Genomic DNA, 25,267 nt, shown 5'->3' with positions numbered 1-25,267 from the left:
ACTCCGGGGTGTCTGCCAGACATGGGGTGGGATGGAGGGCTTTTGGGGAGAAAAAGGGCCTTTTTGGAGCTGGGAGGTTCTGGCTGGGGAGCTGGAGGGGATGTACTGCCCCAGGAATTCCAGGATGCAGGGATGATGTGTGCCTGGGATGCAGGGAGGACGTGTACCCCGGATCCTGGGATGCAGGGATGACGTGTGCCCAGGATCCCAGGATGATGTGTGCCTGGGATGCAGGACCGAAGTCTCTGTCCCCAGCCCAGAGAAGGATTATTTTGGCTGTGCCACGGGGACCACCTTGGGCTTCCCTCCAGGGATGCTCACGCCATACCCTAGCCCGGGCACCTGGGTCCCCTCACCAAGGGGTCTCGAGTGGGATGGGACTTCACAGCACAAAGCCAACCCCCCACCCAAAAAGGACAAAACCCTCCCTTCCCCACACCCCATCATTGGAGCTAGGGGGTTATCACATGCCCTGTAGCATCCACTTCAGCATCCTTTCCCCGGGCTCTTGGGCCGCCTTGGTAATGGTTGAGACCTGGATCTGACCGTAATGGAGCTGAATTGATTTCATCTGGCTAATTAGGCAGTGCAGGCAGGGCCCTGGCAGCTCCTTTGTTACCCACTGCGACCTGAGATAAGCACGAGGAAAGTGGTGTCACAGGGGAAACTGACGCACGGTGCAAGGTGGGAGCAGCCGGTGGGGGGGTCCGTGGCAGTTGCCGAGGGGCTTGGGGCTGGCAAGGCGCACAGCTGTGCCGGGTGGCCAGGGCTGGATGCGGCATGATGAGCGCTGGAGGAAACCGGAGCTGTCCCCAGCGTCCTGTGGCTCCCAGCCTGTAATCCATCCCCAAACCCTGCAGTGGGGCTGGATCCAGCCCCCAGACTGGGGCTCTGGTCCCTCCATCTGGCCCCAAATCTTTGCTGAGGGTCCAGCACCAGGGACTTGGGGAGCCGGCGTGGGCAGGATCCAGTCCCGCTCGAGAGCAGCCCAGCTGGCAGAGCCCCCCACCTGCTTCCTTGGGGTCTCTCTAATCGCTGCCTGTGCTGATTTATGGCCTTTTTCCCTCTTATCTAATTTGAGGAAGGAACAAGATTACAACCTTGAGCTTTTCCAGCCCCGCGCCGCAGATAGCCGCAGACCAACGCCCCAGAAGGGACCATACACGGTGGTGACACCCTCCCCCCCAAGCAAGGTGGGCTTCCCCGCTGCCATGCCTCAGTTTCCCCCATGGGATGGCAGTGCCTCAGTTTCCCCCATGGAGGTGGCTGTGCCTCAGTTTCCCCCTTAGGGTGGTCAGGGAAGGGTTAAGCCCCCCCCCCAGCCCCTCTCCCTGAAGGGTTCAACCCTGATTGATTTTATTCCCCCCTCCTGCTACAGTTTCTCCATTTCACCCGCTCCAGGGGGAGTGGTAATGGACTCTGGCAATGAGGTAATTAACGGCTCTGCTCCCTGGCAAAGCTGCCCGCCCCAGCGGCACCACGGCCTGGCCCCACTAACGAGGGTTAATGAAGGTTGGGGGGGTCCCGGGCCCTATTCTACCTCTTGCAGCCAACGCAACTGCAAAGAGTCACTGGTGGACCACGGCCGCATCCTGCACAGGGGGTCCCACCCCAGCCCAACTGCCCTCCTGCTCCCCGATGCTGCCACGTTGGATGCTGGTGGGGCTGGGTTTGCTCCCTGGGGGGGTCCCACTCCCCCAGAAGCCCCTATGGGTACCCCCGGGTCCCTCCTAAGGAGTGCAACCATGTGTTTTGGGGTTCCCCGTCCCTCCCAAGGATGGGGGGGATGGTTTTTGAGGATGCAGCTGTGTCCCAGCACTGTGGGTCCTGGGGGGGCTGAGCACTGGCTGGACCCTGCGCAGCCCCCAGCTGCCCCTAAGTGCACTTGGGGGTCCCTGTCCCCTCCGGCACCAGGGGTCTCAGGGGAGCTGCAAAGGCATCTCGGTGCTAAGGCATAGCTGAAGTGCTGCTGAAGTGTCCCTGAGCAATATTTCCCCGCCGCCATGGGGACACCCTGGGGACACCTTATTTAAGAGCATCAGGGGGTGGTGGTGGGGGGGCACTTCCACACCAGGTTCCTGGCTCTGGATGTCTCCAGCTTGTCCCGGCCCTGATGTCCCCAGCCCAGGACCCCTCTGTATCTGCAACCCCCATGGCCTTGGTGCCCATCCCTGCTCTGGGAAGTGCCATTTCGGGGTGGCCACAGCAGACCCCCAGCTGTGGGTGGGCTTGATCCTAATGGAACCCTGGGGCTGGTAAGGGGGAGGGGGGGCAGCTGAGCCACCCTGGGACATGAAAATCTTTATGAGTGATTAGAGCTATTACTGTAACGAGGAAAGGCAATTAACGGCGCCTTGACATCAGTTGAGGCCGGCTAATGTACGTGTGCTTGCTGGGAGCGGGGGGCGGCTAGGCATGGGGAGGTGGGGGACACATGTGGTGCTGAGCTGCCTGGCCGGGGGTCCCAGGATGGGGGTGAGACGTGGCGGGGGATCCTGGGATGTAGGTGGGATGTATGGTCAGGAGCCCGGGATATAGGTTAGTAGGTGTGATATATGGCCAGGATCCCAGGGATGTAGGAGTGATATATGGCCAGGATCCTGGGATACAGGGCTGGTGCAAGGCCAGGGATTCCAGGATATGGGGGTGATGTATGGCCAGGGATCCCAGGATGCAGGGGAAACACATGGCCAGGGATCCCGCCATGTAGGGATGGGGTGTCTGGGATGCAGGGGTGATACATGCCTGTGATCCTGGGATGCAGAGATGATGTGTTTCTGGGATGTGGGGATGATGTGTTTCTGGGATTCTGGGATGTGGGGGTGTGTGGCTGGGGTGCTGAGAGGCAGGGACAATCTGTACCCAGGATGCAGGGACAACGTGTGCCTGGGATCCTGGGATGCGGGAATGATGTGTACCTGGGATGTCAGGATGCGTGGACAATGTATGCCCAGGATGCTGGGATGCAGGTATGATGTGTGCCCAGGATGCAGGGAATATCTGTGCCTGGGATGCCAGGAAGATGTGTACCTGGGATGGCGGGATGCAGCAACAATGTGTGCTCGGGGTGCAGGGACGATGTGTGCTCGGGCTGCAGGGATTCTGGGACGATGTGTGCCCGGGATGCTGGGCACCAGCCCCGGGCTCTGCTCTGCGCTGCCACCAGATGCTGCTGTTAAGCCGAAGGAAACCCCCGTCCCCGCTGCCCCTTACAGCACGAGAGCCGCAGCCGCTCGGCCAGGGGTCCCGTCTGCTCCCCCCCCCCCGACCCTGCGGGACACCCCAGATCAAGGCCTGCACCCATGGGTGCCAGCCCTGGGTGGGGACCTCTGGGGAGGAGAAGCCGGGGGTGGGTACAGAGCTCCCCACTCTCGGCGGTGCCACGGTCTCCATCCGCTCCTGCGCAGAGTCCTGCTGTCACCAGCTGTGGGGTGGGCAGAACTGGCCCCACTGCCAAGGGGTCACTGGTCCCCACAGAGACCTCAGGGGACAGGGACACCATCCAGCACCAGGATCCGGCCAAGGGGCCGTGCTGGGATGTCCCCACGGACCCCCTCCCCACCCAGCGCCGTGTGCGAGCAGCCCCGGTGATGATGTTGTTCCAAAACACTCTGGTTTCTGGCCAGAAAAGAAAAAAAAAAAGAAAAAACCCTAAGGTTTTTTATTTTTTTCCCTTTTCCGTAGTCATCTCCGCATCCAAACTTCCTGAGAGTGGCTCTGGCCCTCCCTCCACTTCCGACGGCTGCGCTGTGCCGTCCCGGCCGGCTGAGGCAACGGGCCAGGCCAGCCCCGCGTGGGGGGCCATCGCACCCCAAACCCTACCTGCCACCACGGCCCCCGGCCAGGTGAGTGCCACCATCCCCAGCCTGGGGCACCTTGGGTCGTGGGGGTGGGTTTGGGGGGATTTGCACTGTGCCCTGCCAGGGTGCTGCTGGAGGCAATGGTCCCGAGTACCATGGTGGGGGCTTGGGGACATCACAGGTCCCCATGGCCGAGGCAAAGGGACAGTGGCGGGGGGGGGGGAACGGTGGTGGTGGGACAGCGGGTGGGGTGTGGGACGGTGCTGCGACACCCCGTGGTGACCCCATTGCTGACCCTAACCCCAACCCTGACCCCAACCCTGACCCTAACCTTCACCCTCGCCCCCCTCACGCTCACCCAGCCCCATCCCTGTGGGTTCACAGCCCCCGGAGGAAATGTGTCAGCCCTTGGAGGAAGCACAGGGGCAGAGATAGTGGCTCCGGGGTGGCCCCAGCACAGTGTCCCCCCTGGGGATGGGCCAGGGCTGGTCCCCTGGTCCCCAGCCCTCACCCCAGCCACCCCCCCCCCCCATCACTGGCGGGCCATGGTCCCCATCCTGCCCGGGGGGTGCTTGGGGCACCCATTGGTTGGGGAGCACTGGCTCTTGTGGGGTCTCTTGCCACTATGGCAACTTTGGGGGGCTCTTCCCCACTGCTGGGCCCCCCAACGAGGAGCAGATGGGGCCTGCCAGTGTGTTTTGATGACTCCTCGCTTTTCCTGCCAGCATCTCCCAGCGGTTCCTGTTGTTGCAGCCATGCTGGGACACCCCAGCCCCCTCCCTACATTGCTAGAGCAGGGGATGGGGCCGGATGGGGAGGGCTGGGAGTGTGTCCACCAGCTCTGCTCCCTGGGAGGGTCCAGGGGAGGGAATTTTGCCTGTGGATGAGCAATTAATTCCTCACCGCCAGGAGCTGATGGGAAATGGGGGGAAACTTTCCCACTAAACGGTTTTTCCACCCAAAACTGGCTGCTCCGGGACAAAGGGGGGTCGCTCCCTCCCTCCACCCCCTTATTTGGCCCCAAACCACAGCACACCCATGGCAAGGGGGAGGACGGACTCGGGGGGCTGCCGGGGACAGCACTTTTGGGGTGTCCCATGGCTGGAGTGGCATGGAAGTGGCCATAAATCCAGCTGTGCCGACCAGGAAACCTCTGTTTCCTCCCCCGGCACGCATGTGTTTAGCCATAAAACACGCGTCCCGGTAAACACGGCATCGCAGGCTCGGGGGGCTCGCTGTCCCTCCCCTGCTGCCGGCCCCCAGGCTGGCGGTGATCCCAGAGCCGCCCCGGCAAAGCCAGACCCTCGCTGGGTTGAGCAAGAAGCCAATGGATCCAGGAAACGCAACTGGGAATAAACATGAAATGAGTTGAAACGGGGCCACGAGGCACCATGCCAGGGCCGGGAGCCGCTGTGCCGAACTCCTCCCCGGCACCCCAGGTACCCCCCCCCCCCAGCAGCATCCCGCACCGGGATGGGGTGCGGTGGGAGAGGTTGTGGTGATGCCAGGATGCAGCCCTGGGGTGTCTCGGGATGCAGAGATAGGGCTGCGTGGGGCCACCCAGGCTGCTGAGCGTCCGTGCCTCAGTTTCCCCTTGGCACGGGCCGGTGCTGGGGGAGCAGCGGGGGCTGAGGTTGGGGCTGTTCCTGTGTGCAGAGGAATGCAAAGCCAGCTCCGAGGGGAGGCTGGAATCTGTGCTGAAGCCCGGGCCGGGGGCGGTGGGTGGGGAGCGGGAATGCAGTGAGGCAGAGGGCGAAGCTGTCTCCCCGCTGTCTCCCCATGCAGGATGGTGCTGTGGGCCGCGGTGCTGGCTATGCACGCCTGCCTCCTGGCCGCCCTCCGCCCCAGCGACCCCAATGTCTGCAGCCACTGGGAGAGGTAGGAAGGAATGGGGATACTGGGGCAGGGGCGGGTGACAGCGGTGAGGCCTCCCAGGACGCACCATCACCCCACGTCCTCTCCTTCGGCAGCTTCACAGCGGCGGTGAAGGAGTCCTACACCAAACCCCACATCGTGTCCTCCACCGAGCCCTGTCCCAGGGTGCTGGGCTCCCCCCTGCCCTGCCTGCAGCAGAGGTGGGAGCAGCCCCGGCCCCACCTTGGGGACTGCAGGGTGTCCCCATGGCTATGGGGGGGGGGGCTGGAGCGGGTCTGTCCCACTGTGGGGTGTCCCTATGGCTATGGGGGTGGCTGGAGCGGGGCTGTCCCACTGTGGGGTGTCCCCATGGCTATGGGGGGGCTGGAGCGGGGCTGTTCCCATCCTAACAGTGCTGGTGTGGGGTGCAGGATAGTGTACCGCACCGAGTACCGGCAGGCAGTCCGGACCGATTACCGGAGACGCTACCAGTGCTGCCTGGGCTACTATGAGAGCCGGGACACCTGCGTCCGTGAGTGGGGCAAGCAGGGCGAGCGGGGGGGTCCCGGGGGCCATATCCTGGCTCCTCAAAGCCCGTCCCCCCCCCGGCTTTGTCCCCACAGCACGCTGCACCCAGGAGTGCGTCCATGGCCGGTGCGTGGCTCCCGACCTCTGCCAGTGCGAGCCGGGCTGGCGGGGCACCAACTGCTCCAGCGGTGAGGGATGGGTGTCGGGGTGCTGGGGGGGGGGGGGCACGGAGTTGGGGACCCCCAGCTGGGGGTGGCAGGGTGGGGCAGCGGCTTTCCCTGGAGAGCTGGGCAGCCTGGGGTGGGACATCCCGGTGGTTAATGGGGATGGGGAGAGGGATGGAGATTGAGATGGGATTGGAATAGGGATGGGATATGGATGAGATTGGGATGGGATGGATAATAGAATGGGGACAGGGAATGGGATTGGGATGGAGATGGGATGGGATACACATGAGCTGGAGATAGGATGAGGATGTGATGGGCATGGGAATGGGATGGGGATGGAGAATGGAATGGGGCTGGGGTGGGATGGGGATGGAGATAGGAGGAGGATGGGATGAAGATGGATGATGGGGCTGGGATGGGGAGGTACTGGTGGTCTCCCCCATGCAGAGTGTGATGAGCAGTCATGGGGGCCGGGCTGCGGACACCGCTGCAACTGCCACCATGGGGCCCCCTGCGACCCTCTGAGCGGGGTCTGCTCCTGCCCCCCTGGCTTTGCCGACCCACTGTGCCACCAGCCGTGCCCACTCGGCACCTATGGCCAGGGCTGCCGCCTGCCCTGCCCCTGCCACAACCGGGCCCCCTGCAACGCCTCCACCGGCGCCTGCCTCTGCCCCCCGGGGCTGGCCGGCCCCCTGTGAGTAGGGGCTCCTCACTCTGCACCACCCCTCCCAACCCTGGCACCCACCAGGGTGGGGCTCCCACTCACCCTTCACCCCCTCTCCCTGCAGCTGCGAGGTGCACTGCCCCGAGGGGACGCCCTGCAGCAACCCCTGCCCTTGCCAGAATGGGGGGATCTGCCACCCCGCCAGCACTGGGACTTGCGTCTGCCCCCATGGATGGATGGTAGGTGGGCTGCAACCCCCCCTCAATGCAGTCCCTGCCTCAGTTTCCCCTGCTGACCCCGGTGCTCCTTTGCAGGGGGAGATCTGTTCTGTGCCGTGCCCCCCCGGGCGCTTCGGTCCCGGCTGTCAGGGCGAGTGTCGTTGCCACAACGGGGGCCACTGTGACCCCCAGGGGGGACAGTGCCAGTGTGCCCCCGGCTTCACCGGAGAGCAGTGAGGGGGGGGACCGGGCATGGGGGGGACAAGGGATTGGGGGGCAGGAGGGATGACACATGGGGACAGGGCACTTTGGGATGGGGGTCCATGGGGCTGGGGGGCAGATGGGGACAGGAGCATAGGGGACAGGGGCACACTGGGCTGGGGGCAGATGGAGATGGGGCTGCACAGGGAGGGGGCACAGGGGTACAGCGGACGGCTGGGGGTACCCGGGGATGAGCCACATGGGGACAGGTCCACCCAGCCCCACTGCTGCCAGTGCCAGGTCTCTGTACAGGCAGGGCCACCCCAGCTCCCCCAGCCTGGCATGCAATGAGCTGGACGGCCTCAGCTTGGGGCAGGTTGGGGGGAGTCCAGGAACCACCTCTGCTCCTGGTGGGGCCATGTCACCCCCTTTTGCCCCGCCCCCCCCATGCAGGTGCCGGGAGAGGTGCCCGGTGGGGCGGTACGGGCAGGATTGCCGGGAGAGCTGCGACTGTGCCAACGGGGGCCAGTGCTTCCACGTGGATGGGGGCTGCCTGTGCGAAGCCGGCTTCCAGGGCAGCCGCTGCGAGGAGCGGCTGTGCCTACCCGGCCTCTACGGCCTCCACTGCCAGAGCCGCTGCCTCTGCCACCCCCAGCACAGCCAGAGGTAGGACCCCCCCATCCCACCCTGGCTCCGCCCCAGCACCCTTGCCTCCCCCCTGCACCATCACCTCTCCCAACACCCCCACCTTCCCCCCAGCACCCTCACCTCCCCTCAGCACCCTCGCTCAGCAAGCTGGGATGTTGGCTGGGTGGCCAAGAAGAGGTTAAACCCCCTCTGGGGCAGGTGGTTTGTGCCCCCCCTCCCATTTGCAAAGCTCCTTCCCAGCACACCCAGTGCCCCATACTGGGAGCACTGGGGTGCTGAGCGGGTACCCCCACAGCTGCCACCCATTGCTCGGGGAGTGCGTCTGCCACCCTGGCTGGGCTGGGCTCTTCTGCAATGAAAGTTGCCCCCCCGGTTCCTTCGGGGCCGGCTGCCTGCAGACCTGCCTCTGCCTCCATGGGGGGACCTGTGACGGGACCACCGGCCGCTGCCACTGCCCCCCCGGCTACACGGTGCGGGGGGCACGGGGGGCTGGTGGTGCTGGGTCAGCATGTGGAGTGGGGTGGGGGTCTGGGCATCCCTAGGGGGAGAGTGGGGGTCTGGGGGGTTCTGGGGGGGAAGGGTGGGGGTCTGGGTGGTCCTAGGGGGGGTATAGGGGGGTCTGGGTGGTCGTGGGGCGGAGAGTGGGGGTCTGGAGACATCCTGAGGGGGAGCAGGCGGGTCCGGGTGGTCCTGAGGGGGGGTCTGGGTGGTTGTGGGGAGAGTGCGGGGGTCTGGGTGGTCCTGGAAGGGGGGGAGTGTGGGGGTCTGGGTGGTCCTGGGGGAGGGTGGGGGTCTGGATGGTTCTGAGGGGAAGCATGGGGCCTGGGCATCCCTGGGGGGAAACACGGGGGGCTCGCATCCTTGGGGATGTGTTGGGGCTCTTGTTGTCTCTGGGGGCAGTTTTGGGATCTGGGCATCCCTTGGTGTGGCGGGGAGGGGCATGGGCATGTGGGCATCCCTGGGGGGCAGCTTGGGGGGTCGAGGCAACCTTGGGGACAGCTTGGGGTTCCCATGGCGGGATGGGGTTTTTGGGGTCACCCACTCTCCCTCCAGCACCCGGATGCCAAGAGGAGAGACGGGGAGGGGACGGGGTGTCCCCAGACTCCTGGGTCCTTTCCCCAGCCCTGGGTGGGGGTCCCAGCTGTCCTGAAGTCTTCTCCCCCCACCCCCAGGATGAGCACTGCTCCTCCTTGTGCCCCTCCGACACCTTTGGGATGAACTGCTCGGGACGCTGTTCCTGCCAGCATGCCCTCGCCTGCTCCCCCTTCGACGGCTCCTGCCTCTGCAAGGAAGGTGGGTGCACAGCAGGGTGGGGGGGGGTGTCCCTATCCCCGCCCCCATGCCCACCCTGCTGTCCCCTCATTCCGCAGGCTGGCACGGACCTGACTGCTCGATGCCATGTCCCACCGGCACTTGGGGTCCCAGCTGCAACCGGAGCTGTGAGTGCGCCCATGGGGCTGCCTGTGACCCCCAAAGCGGGACCTGCAGCTGCCCTCCAGGCTGGCAGGGCCCCCGCTGCCTGCAGCCCTGCCCGGTGAGTCCTGCCGGCTGTGCCGGTGCTGCCTGCGCTGGGGTTTGGTGCCACCATCCCTGGCACTGAACCCCTGACCTGGACCGGTACCCCAGAACGGGACGTTCGGGGTGAGCTGCGGGCAACGGTGTGATTGTGCCCATGCCGACGGCTGCGATCCAGTGACCGGAGAATGCCGCTGCTTGCCGGGCTGGACAGGTAAGGGGTGGGGACCAGGGAGGCAGGGGACTCCACTGTGCCTTCAGCGCTTGACCTTCATCCCTCATCCTCCTCGCAGGGCCGCAGTGCAAGCAGGGTTGTCTGCATGGCTTCTGGGGCCGAGGCTGCCTCATGCCCTGCTCCTGCCGCAACGGGGCCGCCTGCTCACCCCAGGATGGATCCTGCACCTGCGCCCCAGGGTACCGTGGCCCAACCTGCCAGCGCCGTGAGTGCCCTCCCCCCCCAAAAATTGTGGGTTGCTCCCAACCTACTCCCTCCCCACTGCCCCTTGACCCCTGGGGCTGAGACCGGGCGCACTCATCTCACCCCAGCTTGCCCGCCCGGCCGCTACGGCAAGCGCTGCTCCCTGAGCTGCTCCTGCGCCAATGGTTCCTCCTGCCACCCCACCAATGGCTCCTGCCTCTGCGCCCCGGGCTGGCATGGCCCCCGCTGCTCCCAACGTGAGTGGGGGTCTGGGAGGGGTCTGGGGGGAGGGAAGTGGGGTGCAGGGCTGACCCCATCCCTTGCTTCCCCCCCCACCCCCAGCCTGCGCCCCTGGCTCCTGGGGGGATGCTTGTGCCCAGCCCTGCCTGTGCCACCATGGGGGGACATGCCACCCTGCTGAGGGGACATGCCACTGCCCAGCCGGCTGGACAGGGACACTCTGCAGAGAGGTAGAATACATCACGGACACCCCCCTGCCGTGGGTCTGCACCCCCTGGATCCAGCCTAGGGGTCCAGGGGGGGAAAGAGCGAGAACTGCCCAGGGCCATATGGGTTACCCCTACCCAGCTCCGTCCTGGGCAGTATGGAGATATATGGGCCCACTATGGAGCTATATGGTACCAGTATGGAGCTATATGGTCCTGGGCACTATGGGTCTGTACGGTCCCAGTATGGAGATATAGGGTCCCAGTGTGGAGGCATAAGGTCCCGGGCAGTATGGAGCTCTGTGGTCCCCGTACAGAGCCATACAGTGCTGGGCAGTATGGCTCTGAATCCCCCACTCCCTGTGCCCCAGCCTGCCCCCTCGGGACCTTCGGGCTCCAGTGCGACCAGCTCTGCCACTGCCCCCCCAACGTTACCTGCCACCCCGCCAGCGGGATGTGCTCCTGCGCCCCGGGCAGGATCGGGCCCCGCTGCGAGGCTGGTGAGTGGGCACAGAATGGGGGGGCCCCCGCCGGGGTCCCTGCCTCACCCTAAGGACTGTCCCCCCACACACACCCCATAGGGACCCCCGAGCAGCCCTACACCATCGTGCCGGCCCCCCCGGCAGGCTACAGCTCCCTGGGGGTGGTGCTCAGCCTGGTGGCCCTGGTAGCATTGCTGGTGGCCCTGGTAGCTGTGGCCTTCTGTTACCGTCACCGGCAGAAGGGGAAAGAGAGCCGGCACCTGGCTGTGGCCTACACGGCGGGACAGACAGACACCTCCGACTACGTGGTGCCAGGTGAGTCCAGTGGCGGCGGGGATGTGGCCCCAGCCCCGGTGACCCCGCTACACCAAGCTGACGCCTGTCCCCCTAGATGTTCCACTGAGCCACCATGCGCACTACTACTCCAACCCCAGCTACCACACACTGTCCCAGTGCACGCTGCCAGCCCCCGGCCCCGGCGTCCAGGACAGGGCCAGCTCCCTCAAGGTATGGCACGGCACAGCACCCAGCAGTGTGGCATGGTGCTGCATGGCACTGCACAGTGCACCATGGTGCCAGCACGGTGTTGCACACCATGGTGTTGCATGGTGCACCATGGTTTTGCACAGTACACTATGATGTTGCATGGTGTGGCACGGTGTTGCACAGTGCATCATGATGGTGCAGCACGGTGTTGCACAGTGCACTGTGGTGTTGTGTGGTCTACCGTGGTGGAGCATGATGTTGCATGGTGCACCACGGCATGGCACGGCACCGCTGCCAGGAACCTCGTGGCCAACCCATCCCCTGTTTGGGCTCCAGGTGCCCAGCATCCAGCTCTTCCCAGGTGCAGAGAGACTCTACGGCCCCGAAGGCAACGCCACACTGCCCCCAGACTGGAAGCACCTCGGCGCACCGGCCCTGGGCCCCGGGGGTAAGGGGGGTTGGGGGGGGCTGCAGCTCCCAAGGAGCTGGTGGGGATCTTGGCTGGAGCACGGTCCCCTCCCTGCTCAAGATCCACCAGGAAGGTGCTGGCGTGGGTTGGGTGGTGACCCCAAACTTGTCCCCTTACAGGGGGGCAGCTGGACCGGAGCTACAGCTACAGCTGCAGCCTGGGGAAGTATAACAGCAAAGGTACAGGGTGGGATGGGGAGGGATGGGGAAGGGACTAGGATGGGGAAGGGAAGGGATGGAGATGGGGATGGGGTCAGGAAAGGACAGGACTGGGATGGGGAAGGGCTGGGGTGGGGAAGGGACAGGGATGGGATGGGGAAAGGATGAGGATCAGATAGGGATGAGGATAGCGATGGGATGGGGATGGGACAGGGCTGGAATGGGGTGGGAATGGGTATGAGAGAGCAATGAGGTGGGGATGGGATGGGGTGGGGTGGGGAAAGGACAGGGCTGGGGTAGGGAACAGACAGGGCTGGGACTTGCCTGGGACACAGCCAGACACAGCTGCTCCCTCTCCCCTGTGCTCCCTACCATGGGGAGCCCCCCCCCCCAACCCCTTCTCCCCCAGACCACCCCCCGGACGGCCTGGGGGCCAGCACCAGCTCCCTAGCCAGCGAGAACCCCTACGCCACCATCAAGGAGCTGCCCCCTGCCACCGCCAAGGCCCCCGAGGGCAGCTACATGGAGATGAAATCCCCTGTCCAACGGGAGATGTCCTACGCCGAGATCGGGCTCCTCGAGGAGCCGTCCCAGGAGGGTACGGCTGGGGGTGTCCCTTGGGTCTGGTGAGCCCAGCCGGGGGGGGGGGACACTGCCCCGGTGATGGGGGCTGCATGGCCTGGGGGGGACACAGTGCTGGTGACAAGGGCTGCATGGCTCAGGGGAGGTCATGGCCCCAGTGATGGGGGCTGCATGGCTCGGTGGGGGGAGGCATGGCACTGGTGACAGGGGGCTGCATGGCTTGGGGGGGGGGCACGGTGCTGGCAACAGGTGCTGCATGGCTCTGGGGGAAACAGGGCCCCAGTGACAGGGCTGCATGGCTCAGGGTGGGTCACGGCACTGGTGATGGGGGCTGCATGGCTCAGGGGGGGGGTCCTGGTGCTGGTGACAGGCTGCATGGCCTGGGTGGGACTCCTTGCAGCCTCCTCTTGTCCCTGCAGAGAGTTGCCCCGGGGGGGCCGAAGGCGTGACCCCCGCAGACCCCCCCAGCCATTACGACTCCCCCAAGAACAGCCACATCCCCAGCCACTATGACGTGCCGCCCGCCCGCCATTACCCGCCGTCCCCCCCGCTGGGCAGGAAGGACCGCTGAGGGACTGTGGGGACCCCCCCACACCCCACCCCGGGGGGGCCGGGGTACCCCAGGACTGTCCCTGTCCCCGAGCCCGAGGGGGACGCAGGCTGTGAATAAAGGGGTTGTCGGTGCGGTGTGAGCCGGGGCTGCCTGCAGCCGCGTCCCTGGGGTCTGCATGGGGTGGGGGGAGGGGGATGGCTCTCCATGGCACCGAGGGGAGGAAGGGATGGAGGGATGGCCGGTGTGGTGGGGGGCCTGGGGGGGGCCAGGCGTGGGGTCAGGGATGGACTCGGTGATGGGCCCTGTAAAGGCCCAGTAATGGGATAAGAAATGGACCAGTAAAGGCCCAGTGGTGGTCCAACGGTGGCCCCAGGAAAGGGAGGCCCAGCACTGGGCCCGGTCAGGGCTCAGTCACGGCCCAGTGCAGGCCCAGTGCTCCCAGTATCGCTGCCCAGGGCTCCCAGTGTCGTCGTTGCCCAGTGCCCGGCCTCTCCCACCAGGGGCTGCCGAGGAGGCGGCCCCGCCCCTTTTCGCGCCGCCCCCTCCCCTTTCGGTACCGGCCCCGCCTCTTCCTTGCCACCCCGCCCCTTCCAGGCTAACCCCGCCCTTTCCCCACCAGCCCCACCCACCTGGGCCCTACTCCGCCCTTTCCCGGCCGGCCCCGCCCCGCGCAGGCGCCGCAGCGCCCCGACGCCCCGCCCCTCGCGGCGCGGCCGATACGTTGTCCGTTGGGAAGGGGCAGAGGCCGAGGAGCGAGGTTACAGCCGGCCCTGGGACCCCCCGCACCCCCATAGGTTCCCCCCAGGCTTGGGAACCCCTCAGGGCGGCCTCCATAGGGATCCCCATGGGCCCCACCGGCCCTGGGACACACCCCCCGCACTCCCATAGGCCCCCAGGCCTGGAAATCCCCCAGGGAGGCCTCCATAGGGACCCCCATTGGACACCCGACCCCGGGACCCCCATGGGCCCCCCCCCAGCCGTGGACCCCCCCCCCCAGGGAGACTCCCATAGGGACCCCCGTGGGGCTCACCCAACCCTGGGACCCTTTCTCACCCCAAGGAGACCTCCACTGAGGCCCCCATAGGGCCCCCTGCCACTGGGACCCCCCTTTCCCCTTCCAGGGATTCCATAGGGACATCACAGCCAAGAGACCCCCCCATAAGGCCTTTTGTCCCTGGGACACCCCCTTCTTCCCCCCCCAGGGATCCCCATAGGGCCCTGGCGTCCACCCTCACCTGCATAGGGACCCCACTGGGACCCCCTGGCCCAGGGATGCTGGGGGTTTGGGTGCTGGGCAGGGCCAGCCCTGGGGCCAGGGGGTGCCAGGGGGCACTGACCCCCCCACCCCCACCCCCCCCCCGGTGCCCCCCAGCTGCGGACCATGAGGCGGCGGGGGGAGCGGGTGCCCAGGGAGAAGGCAGCAGCGGTGGCCGCAGAAGAGGAGATGAAGAGCACGGAGAGGAAGGCTGAGCAGGGCACAGGTGAGACCCTGGCCCTGGCAGGTGGTGGGGGGGGCTGTGGGGGTCCCCCTTATGTCCCCCCCCTCCTGCCTGCTCTGCCTGCAGAGGAGTACCAGTGCACCGGCCTCCTGGAGCAGGACTTTCCTGAGCTCTGCGCCCGGGCTGGCATCGCCAGCGTCCCCAAAGTCACCCTCCGGCCATCCCCGAGCTTCCCTGCCGATGGTGAGCGGGTCGGGGCGACATTGGGGTGCGGGAAGACCCTGTGCCCATGGGGTCCCTCCCGGGGGAGCACAGGGCTGCTGGCAGCACCCTCCAACCCACCCTCGTCCCCGTCCCGCAGAGGAGCCCGCTGAGCTACCGCTGGCGGAGGTCCTCGCCCGCATCCAGCGCAAGTACAGCTGCTTCCAGCCCTGCATCCAGGTGGAGAGGGAGCACGAGGACCCCCGGAGTGTCCGTGCCATCTTCCTGCGAGGTGGGTCCTGGGGAGCCCCAGGGTCCCCCCTGGCTCCCAGGGCTGAGGAACCCCTGGAAATCAGCCTGTGGGATCCCCCCCAAGCCATGCCAGTGCTCGTGGGAGGGGAGAGGCCACATCTGGGGGCTCTTCCCCCCATCTCCCCCCCGCCCCCATCCTGTGCCCTTGACCTCCTTGTCTCTGGCAGGCTGGAAGATCGAGGGGGACATGCTGGGGGTCCTGAGCCAGTGCCTGCCCGCCCTGGCCGGCCTGCAGGCAGTACAGTGAGTGCAGGCAGGGAGGGGGTCACAGGCAGCCCCCTCTCAAGGCACCAGCACATCCCCTCCCTGGCAGTGGGTCCTGATGCCCAGCTTTGTCTTCCCGCAGCCTCTGGAAGGTTGGGCTGACAGAGCGGCTGCTCCCTGCGTTGGCGGCGGTGCTGGCACACTGTCCTCGTCTGCGGTACGCAGTTGGTCGAGGGGTGCTCCCTCGTTATTGCTAATTGAGGAACAGGGGTGTCAGGGAGGATCGTTAATGCTGGCCAGGGGTGGGGGGGTTTCCTCCACAGGACGCTCAGCCTGGAGGGAAACCCCTTGCCCGAGCCTGCCTTCCACACGCTGATGGGGAGCGACAGCATGTGAGTCGGAGCTGGATCGAGCCGCACTTGGCTGATTTCCCCCCATGGGACCGCTGATGGGTTCCCAGCTGCAGGCAGCCCCTGCCTGCTGCAAGACCCCCCTCCCCCCTGCCTCAGTGCAGGCAGCAAAGCCCAGGCCTCCACTGCCCATCCTGCAGGCTGGCCCACCTCTCGCTGCGCAACAACAGCATCGGGGATGCGGCCGCCCGGTTGATTGGGCAAAGCCTTTCCACCCTGAGCTCCTCCAACCGCAGCCTGGTCTCGCTTGTCCTCAGCTTCAACCGCATCTCGGACCTTGGAGCCGGCTACATTGCCAAGGTGGGCAGCGGGAGGGGCTGCCTGCTGCGGGCAGGGGAGGGCTTGGGGGTCAGCTGGGTGCCCAGCACCCTGCGCCCCAGCACCCATCCTGTCCCTCGGCCCTCCAGGGCTTGCGCTTGAACCGCTCCCTGCTCTCCCTATCCCTGGCGAACAACGATATCGGTGACGCGGGGGCCACCAGGCTCGCTGAGGTGGGTGCCTCCCACCTCTCTGGGAGCAGGGTGCGTGGCTCACCCGCCCTGAGCCCAGCCCCGCTGCCTGCCAGGTCCTGGGGCCGTTCGCACTGACGCACGGTGAAGTGGTAGAGAGGAGGCGGCTGCTCTTGGTGGAGGCGCTGGGACGGTTCCGCATGGTGAGACTCCCCCCACTCCTCGTTTTGCGGGGGCCACGTTCCCTCCCTACCTCTGGGAAAGGTCAGATGCTCCCAGCAACCTGAGCGCCCCTCTCCCCCAGACCCCAAAAGAGACGGAGGAACAGAGAGAGCGTCCCTCCAGCCTGCGTGGCAGCATGGCCCCCGACAAGCTGCCCCCGGCCAAGCACGGCAAAACCCCCACCAAGAAGAAGGTGAGGAGGCAGGTGGCTGATGCGGGGAGCGGGGTGGGCAGGGGGAAGCCCAGCAGGCAGCTGCCAGATATCCCCAAACTCCCCTGGCTTTGCGGGCAGGCGCTGCCCTAGGTGTGCTTCAGTTTCCCCAACCTCCTGGGGGGAGGCAGGGGGTCCGCAAGCTGCTGCCCGCTCCCCCAATCCATTGCAGGAGCCGCTGCGGAGGGAGGAGGCCAGACAGTCCAAGAAGCGTGAGTGAGGGTCCGATGGGCTGGGGGGGGGCGCAGGGGGGGCTGTGCCTGTCTCAGCTCCCTCCCTGCTCTCCTGGCAGCACCGGAGCTGAGAGCCGCCCACAGCAGAGATGCAAAACTGAGTGGCCAGGAGAAGCCAAGCCCAGAGGTGGGGGACACTGGGGGGATGGGGTGGGGAGGGGGTGCCCGACTCTGGCGTCCCACACTCCCTCAGGGGCCCCCCCTGTGTCCAGGTGCCGGATCCGGCCAAGCAGCTGCACCCGCTGCTGGAGGCCAGGCAGCACCAGGGCAGCATCATCCTGCCGGGAAACCGGGCACTCCTCAACCTCAACCTGACCCGTGAGTGAAGGGGGTGGGGGGGCTCGTCCCCAGCAGCCCCCCCACTGGTTGTCCCCGACCGCCCTCTCACTCCGCAGACAACCACATCACTGAACGGGGCCTCGGCGCGTTCCTGGCGGTGCTGGAGGGGCAGCAGCGGGAGAAGAAGCCAAAAATGCCAGGGCAGCAGGGGCTGCTGTGCCTCTCCCTGGAGGTGAGCCAGGTGGGTGATGGGGCTCGCATTGCCATGGGACAGGGCCTGATGCCCCGCTTCCCCACAGAAGAACCGCATCCCTCCCACCAGCCCAGCCTTCGTGCGGCTCCAGGAGCTGCTGCCGCCGCCGCAGGACCCCCTCCCCAAAACCCAGGGCCAAGAGGGGGAGCAGGAATTGGGCACCTAGCTGGCCCCCGAGGAGCTGCACAGGCGCCCACGGGTGAAGGAGAGCTCGCTTCTTGCCTTTTCTTTAAAAAAAACAAAAAAGAAATCAAAACCTTTACCGTAAAAAGGAGGAAAATAAACCAGATGATACAGCATCGAACAGCAACCGGTCAGTCTTGACTCTATTATATATAATATATATATCAGACACCCCAGCGCTGGCCTCACTGCGACATCTGGGAGGGGGAGAAGGGATGGGGGGGGAGCAGAGGTGGGACACACCCCGGCTATCACCCTGGCTCCCTGGCCGCCCCCTTGGGTCACCGATTGTCACCGGCGGCAGCCAGGGAGGAGAGCCCAGTGCTCGGAACGTCCTCGCTGTCCCCCATCCCCGGTTGCCGGCCGGGCAGGCTGGGCGGGGCTGGCGGTGGTTATTTACAGGAGGGGTGCACGTACGTACATATTTATAGGCAGCAGGGAGCGGGGAGGGGGCCGCAGCACGGAGAGGAACAGAACAAAGTGCATTTATACAGACTAGATCCAGCTCTCGCGGCCGGGGGGCGGGGGGGGTGGGGCCGAGCCGGGGCTGCCATGCGAGGGGGTGAGGGGGGGCCCAGCTGCCGGCCCCGCCGGATCGTGCTCCCTCCTTCCAGCCGAAGCCCCCGGCAGTCTGGGGGGAGGCTCCCGTGGCTGCTGGCACGGGGAGGGGGGCATGGGGGGGCTGTCGGGCAGCTCCCCAGCTCTGAGCAACTCGGGGGGGAGACCCCCCCCTCCCCACTGCGGCTAAAGTCCGACATCGTGAGCGGGGTCCTCGGCGAGGGGGGCTCTAGAGCCTGGAAGATATGGGGAGAAGGGGGTGAGGGGGACAGGAGGGTGAGGGGATGGGGGGGGCAAGCACCGCAGGGCGGTGGGTCTTACCTGGGGCGTTGGTGGTGGGGCCCTGAAGGCTCCGGAGGGCACAGGACAAGGGGCTGTCACCATCGGGGTTGGGGGGTCGCTGGGACCACCCATCCATCTCTGGGGCTGAGCCCCCCAGGGGGGTGGCGTCGGTCGAGGAGCTGCGTCCCAGGGACCGCAGCAGCTCCCGGTGGGCTGTTTCGACAGCCTGGAGAGTGCCCGGGAGAAAGGGTGTCAGGTCAGAGGGGTGGGCACAGGTTTGGGGTCGAGGCCCACGTCCGCCCCCCTCCATGACACCCTGACAGGACACACCACCCCCCAGCTTTCCCCAATTTGGGGAGCTCACTTTCAGCCTGTTGAGCTTCAGTGTCAGCTGCTCGATGGTGCGGAAGATGAGGTCCACGTCACGGAGGGGAGCTGTGGGATCCAGGGACCCCTCGGTGGGGCTGGGATGGGTGGGTGCCTCCTGCGGGGAGCCCCGCAGGGGGCTGGGGGGCAGCGCGGGGTCTAGGTCTGGGGTCTGGGGCGGTCCTGCAGGCATGCTGACGTAGAAGTAGTTGCCTGAAGAGGGGATGAGCAGCATTAGTGTCGCAGGGACCTGCTCGGGTAGGTGTTGGTGGCACCCCCTGGGGGGGCGGGGTTGCTTCCCCGAGGTCCCGCACCCCCCCCCCCGTAGGGGGCAGCAGGTTGTGCCCCTTCACAGCAGGATGCGGCCACAGACCCATTTCCAGCTCATTCTGGATCATGGCGTCAGGGTTAGGGCTGCAGTGGCACTGGGTGTCCTCGGCCATGGGGACAGTCCTCATGGACACGGTGTCCATCTGTGTTGTCATCCGCCCTCGCCACAGGGACAGGTTCCCGCAGGTGACACCATCCCTGTCCCCGTCCCCCCGCCAGGGACACATGTCCCCTTAGGGGACACAGCTCCCCTCAAAGGACGTGAGGGCATCCCTTGGTGGGGAAATGGGAACCTGGCCCTCCTGGGGACTTGGGGACACCCTGCGAGGTCTGGGGAGGGGATGGGGGGTCTCTTTACCATCTACATTAGTTCCGCCTCCTTCCTGCAGCTCAGTTTCTGATTGGCTGCTGCCTGGCAAGGGCGTGGCCTCCTTAGCACCCTCCACCTGGGCTGTGCACCCCGAAAAGAGAGGGCGGGAGGGAGAGGGAAGGAGTGAGCAGGCCCCGCCACCGGCACCCCATCACCGGCACCCACCACCAGCACCCAACAGCATCCTGCCACCAGCACCCCAATACCGGCATCTATCAGCACCCATCACCCGCACCCCAATACCAGCATCCATCAGCAGCCATCACCAGCATCCATCAGCACCCATCACCAGCACCCCAATACTGGCATCCATCAGCACCCCATCAGTATCCTGCCACCGGCACCTGTCAGAGCCCCCACAGTCTTGGGGTGCATATAGGAGAGAGGAGAGGGTTCACCCGCACCCCTGGGCCCCCCGTGCAAGCCCCCAGCGCTGATCCAGCAAAGCTCACGCAGGAAAGCAGGGAGTGAGACCCCAAATCCCAGCAAGGGGCAGATCAGGTAGAGGAGAGGGGATCCCTGGTGCCTGCCCCCCACCCTGCTTGGCCGAGGACCCTCACTGTTGCCCCCTCTACCTTTTCGGACGACTTTGTAGCTGCTCGGCGCCTCAGCAGCCGGAGCTGTCTCGTCCATCTCCTGGCTCGACTGGAGCTTCGTGTCTTCGGCAGTGTTCGGAGGCTCTGCCAGCACCTCCTGGGAAGCCGAATCCTGGCTGGAGAGGACCGAGACCCAGGCCTGGCCGGCACCCCCGATGACCGACGGCGTGGGTGTCAGGTCATCCTCAGGCTCCGCGTCCCGGCAGGGCAGAAGCCTCCGTAGGATCAGGAGCCGCAGGTTCTCCACTGGGATGGGACGTGGAAGGAGGGGGGAAGAGGTGGTTTTGGGTTTCAGCTACCTTGGGGAGAGGCTGGCATTGCGGTGGGGGGGTCCTCCCCACCGGAGCCCCCCACAGCACTCACCATCCTCCAGCGCTGCCTCGGCCAGACCCTCCGTGCTGATGGGCCCTGGGAGTGGTAGGCGCATGGGGGGCCCTGGCTGCTCGGTTGGGAGGGTGTCAGCCACCTCCAGGTCGGTCCCTGTGGGCAGGGGGGCTGCAGGGAGCTCTTCCTCCCCTTCCTCCACGTCACTGCTCACCGACTCCTCCAGCAGCGCCAGGGGCTTCTCCCTGCCCAGGAGCACGGTGGGATTGTCATCCGCTGCAGGGAGAAGAGGAATTGCTCAGACCCATGTCCCATCCCTGAAAGATTGGCAGGGTGCAAGCAGCGTGCGGCAGGCAGGGCCGCGGGGAGCTCACCTGAGGAGCAATCCTCTGCCTCTGCCTCTGCTCCAGAGCTGGTGCCTCGGGACAGGATTGGGGAGGCATCGGGGTCCTGTAACACCAGGCTGCGAAGACGGAGAAGGGGTGTTGGGTAAGAGGCAGGAGCCAAGGGCTCAGGGACAGCACTTACCCCAGGGCAGACACTGCCAAAGCTCCCACACAAGGTGCAAGGCGCCCTGGCAGCCACCCCCATGTCCCCAGTGACCAGGGAAGACCCCTGTCCCCATCCCAACCGCCCTCCAGAGAGACCAGCAGCCTGCTGGCCTCGTCCCCCGGCACCCGCCCAGCACGGGACTGGGCTAGGACCCTGGCTCCCAGCAAGGGCTGGGCTGCTCACCTGGAGGATGCCACGCGGGTGGGTTCTGGCGTCCGGCGCTTGGGGGGGAAGGTGGCATTCCTTGTGGCACTCTGCACCGCCTCCTCCAGCAGCTCCATCCACCTGCCCGGCCGAGAGCCCCTCATCAGCTCCCCGGGGGGGCTGCTGGCCCCCAGAGAAGCCCCCACCCTGGGCAGGCACTGCCCATTGCTACCAGGACACATCCCGCCGAGCCTTACGTGTTTTTCTCAGAGGACGTCAGTGCCACCAGTTCATAGATCTGGGGTCCCAACTCCGACGTGCAGATGATGAAGAGGGCTCGTTTATCTGTATGGGATGACCAAGAGTGATGAGGAAGGTCAGAGCATGGCGAGGGCTTTAACCCGACCCACTTGGCACTGCAGTCACCAGCATGGCTGCAGTGGGACATGGCTGGAAGACAGGCGGTCCTCGCTGCCAGCCCCCATGGCTTCTCCCTGGCCTTTCTTCCTACCTGTGGCAACAGAGCGGATGAGCACTGAGTTGAGCTTGAGGACGGGACTGAAGGTCTGCTTGTTGTCCGAAGAGCCCAGTGCCGTCTTGCTGTGGCACTTGAGCACCAGTTTCTCATCCTGCTTCTGCAGCAGCACCAAGAGGTCCTCAAGGAGCAGCACGTGCAGGTCTGGGGTGGGAGAGGAGACAGAGCACGAAGGCTCAGCCAGGGATGCGCTCACAAGCCAGGTGGAACCTCCCTCCTTGCAGCCAGGAGGGACGATGACCCGGTGGATGCAGCAAAGGGGGACTAAAGGGGTCCCTGTAATGCTGCTGGGGCTGGGGTAAAATGCCCATGTCCTGGGGGATGCTGAGGATCCAGGGAGAGGTCTCCCAGTGCTCCCGGTACCAGGTGGTGGGGAAGGTCCGTACCCACAGTCTTGTCCTTGCTGATGCGCCAGGTGAGCGGCCCTTCGTGGATCATGCGCCGGGAAGTGAGGTCCAGGCTCTGTAGGAAGCCGAGGGTGGTGATGAGTGTGGGCCGGGGCCGGGCAGACCCCTGCCAGTCACCCACCGCTGCCCGGGAGCTGAGGCTACCTTGAACTCAGCTGCCAGCGGATTGCTGGTCCTCTCCAGCGAGGTGGCATCCAGGCGTTTCTGGTAGCCTTCCAGCCGGTGCCGGTTCTCTGCTTGCTTCACTGCCTCGTTCACATACTTGAGGATGTCCCGGCACTGGTCCCGGGCTCGGCACAGCTTGTCATGCTCCGAGGTGCCCGCTGGGATGGCAGAGAGGTGAGAGTGGGTCAGTGGGCAGCAGCAACCAGAGAAGATGGGGCTGTCCTCATCTCACTGTGACAGGCTCCCAGCCACATCCTGGGCAGAAAATGCCACTGGCCCAGAGCTCCCTGCTGATGAGAGGGAGATTTTCCCACCCTCAGGACCCCCCTGGCCTGGCTCTTTCTGCTGGAAAGGCAGCACATCCTCCCCACCGCCCTGGGATTTTGCTCTGGGTGGCAACAAGAGAGGCACGAGCCCCACGGTAGAAAGCGATCGCCTCCCGCCAGCTGAAGGATGTGCTGGAGATGGGAGCATGCAGCCAAGCGACCCTGGGGACAAGCCCCCGGTGCCCCCCCAGCCCCTACCCTCGGTGTGCTTGATGATGTTCTCCAACAGCAGCGGGTACTTGGTCAGGCGCTGCATTTCGGAGATGATCAAGTCCTTCAGCTGCAGGCGCCGGCACTGCGGATTGCTTTCTGCTTCCTAGGGTGGAGGGAAGAGGGCGAAAGCCCCGAGGTGGTATTGGGGGAAGCCAGGGGAGCACCAGGGCAAGGACTGCCCAGGAGAGGGACAAACCTGCATGAAGATCTGGAAACGGGTCTCCTTGCGCTGCTTGGTTTTGATCAGCTCTAGGGCGATGGATTGGTAAGAGCAGAAGTCAGCAGCGACCTGCTGGATTTCCTCTTTGGCCAGGCCATCGAACTGGGGGGGTGCAAAGGAGAACCGGGCTCAGGCACCCCCCAGTCTTGGCCCTGAGCCCCGAGTCTCCCCAACCTCGTCTGCTCTGAGCACAGTCATGGCCAGAGGGCAGCATGACAGTTACCTCCACCTCCCCTTAAAGATGTCAACCCCTCCACACTGGAGGGCAAGAAGATGTCTACCACACCTGTCCCCCCTTACCCGAGACAGCATGAGATCCCCAATTTCTTTGATGATTGGTCCTTCTTCACGGAGCTTCTTCATGGATTCGGAGAGAGAATCTGAATGAGGATGTGAGAGACAGGACTCATGTGAACGGCGGAGCTGTGGCCACCCATGACTCGTCTGTGCAAGCAGTCGCTGAGCTGCCTGCCCCAGAGGGTCCCTGCCAGCTCTCCAGCATGGGTGCAGGCAGGAGGGGCTTCGATTGCTGCCATCACAGATGCAGTGTGTCAAGGAGTGTGACACCAAGGCCTGGTGTGTGGGCCTGGTATGCGGGCTACAGCAAGGCCTGCTACAGACCAGGTGTCCCAGACACAGGCACTGGCAAAGCCTGGAAAAAACAGGCTCTGGATCACTCCCAGGAGACGGAACGGAGAGGCTGGAGCAGTGAGATGGCATGATGCTGTCAGCAGGACTGGTCTGAATGGTGGGTGACCACACAGGAGCCCTGTGCAGCCGTGGGCCACATGGGCCACCCTCTGCTCCCACTGTAGGGGGTTATTTCCAGGGGAGAGCAGGATCCGAGCAGGAAGAGACTTACTGTGGATTTCTATCAGGTCAGGGAGGTTGGGGAAGAGGAGCGCCAGCTCTTCCCGGGACAGCAGGCTCTCCTTCCTCATCCGCTGGTAAAAGAGGAGGTCAAGGACTCGGAGGATGCGGAGGTGAGACCCTTCGGTGGCAAAGAGCTCTGTGTGAAAGGCACAGGGGTGGAGAAGCGCCCAGGGGAGCCCTGCAGTGCTGGGGCGCGCTGCTGGGGGTTCCCTTGCATCCCTGGCATGTCCTGTGTTCCTTACCATTGATCACCTCTTGTCGGTCGATCTCCTTCTGCGGCAGGTTGGCCACCAGCTCCCGGCTGACCATGTGCTGCCAGTTCTGGGAGTCCAGCTCGGGCTCCAGGTCAGAGAGCTGGCCCTGCTCATCCTCCAGGAGATGAGGCAGGAAGGGGTCCACGCCAAAACCCAGGTTGGGCGACTCGATGCTCCTGGGAGGGTGAAAGGTGGCAGTGGGAGTACTCTGCAGCCACCCGCATGAAGCCAGCCCACCCCGCAGCACTCCCAGTACAGCCAATATCTACCTGGGCCCTATTTCGGCTTGAACCCGGGGCCTTCAGCACAAGAAGTACAAGCCTCTGACTCTTGAGCTAAAAGACTAGGTCCCCCAGCAGACATCTATATAGGTCCTTTAAGCTCCTGCGTGAGACACAAGGGAACAGAGGTGCCCCCTTGCCCCAGGAGGATGGAGAACTAACAGGGGACTCCCTCCCAGGGCAGCCCTGGGCACTGCCTCCCCTTGTGCTCTGTCAAGGCTCGCCTACAGGGAGGGAAAAGCTAGGAAGGCACAGATGGAGCCCCTCTGACCCCCAAAGCCGAGGCACAGCCCTGGCACACCCCTACAGTGACTCTCCTGCTCTGAAGGAAAACTGGCTCCAGGGACCCCGGCCGGCTCGGTAAAGATGGCAGAGACCGAGGCTGGGCCACTCACCTGCGTCCCATCTTCGGCGTGTATGGGGGGGTGGGATTTTCCAGCGACCTGGGGAGGGATGGGAGAGTCACTCTCATGTCCCGATGTCCCGACATCCTGGCCCCTCTCCTCCCATTGCTGCACCCCGTGGGGCAGCACCCAGCAGTATTTCCATAAGCCCCTCCAGATGTGGGTCCAGTGCTACTGGCTGCGAAAGGGGTTTGGGGCACAAATGGGAATTAAAGCCCAATTCTTTCTGTTCTCCCCTGGCAAACATTGGCCAGGAGGCTCTGCAGACAGCTGGGTGCTGTGGGGCTGGGACCACCCCACTGTGCATGGCTGGGGCTTGGCCTTGACCCACAGGCTCAGCAAAAGCCTTCCCTTCCCAAGAGACAGCGTCTCAGCCCAAGGGGTTCAGCTTTCAGACCCCTGGGTGTCCCAGATCCCCTTTGAAGCCAAACATGCCCAGGGGAACCCAGGTCCTCCCTGGCCAGGGCTCGGATGGCATCTCC

General features: G+C 65.3%; 3 protein-coding genes across 32 annotated transcripts in view; 2 read left to right on the top strand and 1 right to left on the bottom strand.

The window, feature by feature from the left end:
• Window positions 1-103: 103 nt before the first annotated feature.
• PEAR1 (platelet endothelial aggregation receptor 1) lies at window positions 104-13,325 on the top strand. 4 transcript variants are annotated; one of them, XM_030024042.2, is made up of 24 exons: window positions 104-1,193; window positions 3,685-3,845; window positions 5,586-5,678; window positions 5,771-5,875; window positions 6,086-6,186; window positions 6,278-6,370; window positions 6,797-7,043; window positions 7,138-7,252; window positions 7,328-7,464; window positions 7,886-8,098; window positions 8,376-8,550; window positions 9,253-9,373; window positions 9,451-9,614; window positions 9,707-9,809; window positions 9,889-10,035; window positions 10,142-10,270; window positions 10,356-10,482; window positions 10,829-10,959; window positions 11,041-11,256; window positions 11,333-11,448; window positions 11,764-11,875; window positions 12,016-12,075; window positions 12,464-12,652; window positions 13,056-13,325. In XM_030024042.2, exons 1-24 carry the CDS (start codon window positions 774-776, stop codon window positions 13,205-13,207), a joined length of 3,627 nt encoding a protein of 1,208 aa, XP_029879902.1. In that variant the 5' UTR covers window positions 104-773; the 3' UTR covers window positions 13,208-13,325. The 4 variants fall into 4 exon arrangements, with proteins under 4 accessions (XP_029879902.1, XP_040981899.1, XP_040981897.1 ...); XM_041125965.1 differs by lacking the exon at window positions 104-1,193 and adding an exon at window positions 1,398-1,430; XM_041125963.1 differs by lacking the exons at window positions 104-1,193; window positions 10,356-10,482 and adding an exon at window positions 3,523-3,570 and having other exon boundaries at window positions 10,831-10,959.
• A 509-nt stretch (window positions 13,326-13,834) lies between these two features.
• LRRC71 (leucine rich repeat containing 71) lies at window positions 13,835-17,808 on the top strand. 12 transcript variants are annotated; one of them, XM_041125969.1, is made up of 14 exons: window positions 13,835-13,946; window positions 14,562-14,871; window positions 14,990-15,121; window positions 15,309-15,384; window positions 15,488-15,562; window positions 15,669-15,737; window positions 15,896-16,055; window positions 16,163-16,246; window positions 16,321-16,407; window positions 16,509-16,619; window positions 16,810-16,849; window positions 16,930-16,997; window positions 17,065-17,188; window positions 17,266-17,808. In XM_041125969.1, exons 2-14 carry the CDS (start codon window positions 14,571-14,573, stop codon window positions 17,724-17,726), a joined length of 1,788 nt encoding a protein of 595 aa, XP_040981903.1. In that variant the 5' UTR covers window positions 13,835-13,946; window positions 14,562-14,570; the 3' UTR covers window positions 17,727-17,808. The 12 variants fall into 12 exon arrangements, with proteins under 12 accessions (XP_040981903.1, XP_040981905.1, XP_040981908.1 ...); XM_041125975.1 differs by lacking the exon at window positions 13,835-13,946 and having other exon boundaries at window positions 13,963-14,871; window positions 17,266-17,381; window positions 17,472-17,807; XM_041125972.1 differs by lacking the exon at window positions 13,835-13,946 and having other exon boundaries at window positions 13,963-14,871; window positions 17,266-17,390; window positions 17,472-17,807.
• Window positions 17,705-25,267, bottom strand: part of ARHGEF11 (Rho guanine nucleotide exchange factor 11) — a 25,908-nt gene continuing 18,345 nt past the window's right edge. For 14 of the 16 annotated variants that reach the window (XM_041125961.1, XM_041125953.1, XM_041125955.1 and 11 more), the window contains 18 exons: window positions 24,777-24,824; window positions 24,089-24,276; window positions 23,836-23,982; window positions 23,274-23,353; window positions 22,950-23,075; window positions 22,739-22,856; window positions 22,194-22,372; window positions 22,029-22,104; window positions 21,619-21,786; window positions 21,365-21,452; window positions 21,147-21,248; window positions 20,786-20,874; window positions 20,451-20,687; window positions 20,067-20,333; window positions 19,480-19,572; window positions 18,790-19,004; window positions 18,465-18,651; window positions 17,705-18,379 (listed from right to left, as the gene is read on the bottom strand). In XM_041125961.1, coding sequence (XP_040981895.1) covers window positions 18,330-18,379; window positions 18,465-18,651; window positions 18,790-19,004; window positions 19,480-19,572; window positions 20,067-20,333; window positions 20,451-20,687; window positions 20,786-20,874; window positions 21,147-21,248; window positions 21,365-21,452; window positions 21,619-21,786; window positions 22,029-22,104; window positions 22,194-22,372; window positions 22,739-22,856; window positions 22,950-23,075; window positions 23,274-23,353; window positions 23,836-23,982; window positions 24,089-24,276; window positions 24,777-24,824 — 2,458 coding nt within the window. In that variant the 3' untranslated portion in view covers window positions 17,705-18,329. The remainder of the gene's footprint in view (window positions 18,380-18,464; window positions 18,652-18,789; window positions 19,005-19,479; window positions 19,573-20,066; window positions 20,334-20,450; window positions 20,688-20,785; window positions 20,875-21,146; window positions 21,249-21,364; window positions 21,453-21,618; window positions 21,787-22,028; window positions 22,105-22,193; window positions 22,373-22,738; window positions 22,857-22,949; window positions 23,076-23,273; window positions 23,354-23,835; window positions 23,983-24,088; window positions 24,277-24,776; window positions 24,825-25,267) is intronic. The other 2 variants (XM_041125956.1, XM_041125960.1) reach the window with 2 other exon arrangements.

Source organism: Aquila chrysaetos, chromosome 9 (assembly GCF_900496995.4).
Source record: "Aquila chrysaetos chrysaetos chromosome 9, bAquChr1.4, whole genome shotgun sequence".
Lineage (NCBI taxonomy): Eukaryota > Metazoa > Chordata > Aves > Accipitriformes > Accipitridae > Aquila > Aquila chrysaetos.
This window is presented reverse-complemented; position numbering and strand designations above follow the sequence as displayed.

Excerpts from the sequence above, each read along its gene's own strand:
- PEAR1 (XM_030024042.2), top strand. The coding sequence starts at position 774 with ATGCGGCATGATGAGCGCTGGAGGAAACCGGAGCTGTCCCCAGCGTCC. Across the intron at positions 3,846-5,585 it reads CCACCACGGCCCCCGGCCAG|GATGGTGCTGTGGGCCGCGG; the intron begins GTGAGTGCCACC and ends CTCCCCATGCAG. Across the intron at positions 10,271-10,355 it reads TGGCCCCCGCTGCTCCCAAC|CCTGCGCCCCTGGCTCCTGG; the intron begins GTGAGTGGGGGT and ends CCCCACCCCCAG.
- LRRC71 (XM_041125969.1), top strand. The coding sequence starts at position 14,571 with ATGAGGCGGCGGGGGGAGCGGGTGCCCAGGGAGAAGGCAGCAGCGGTG. Across the intron at positions 15,385-15,487 it reads GCCGGCCTGCAGGCAGTACA|CCTCTGGAAGGTTGGGCTGA; the intron begins GTGAGTGCAGGC and ends GTCTTCCCGCAG. Across the intron at positions 15,563-15,668 it reads GCACACTGTCCTCGTCTGCG|GACGCTCAGCCTGGAGGGAA; the intron begins GTACGCAGTTGG and ends TTTCCTCCACAG.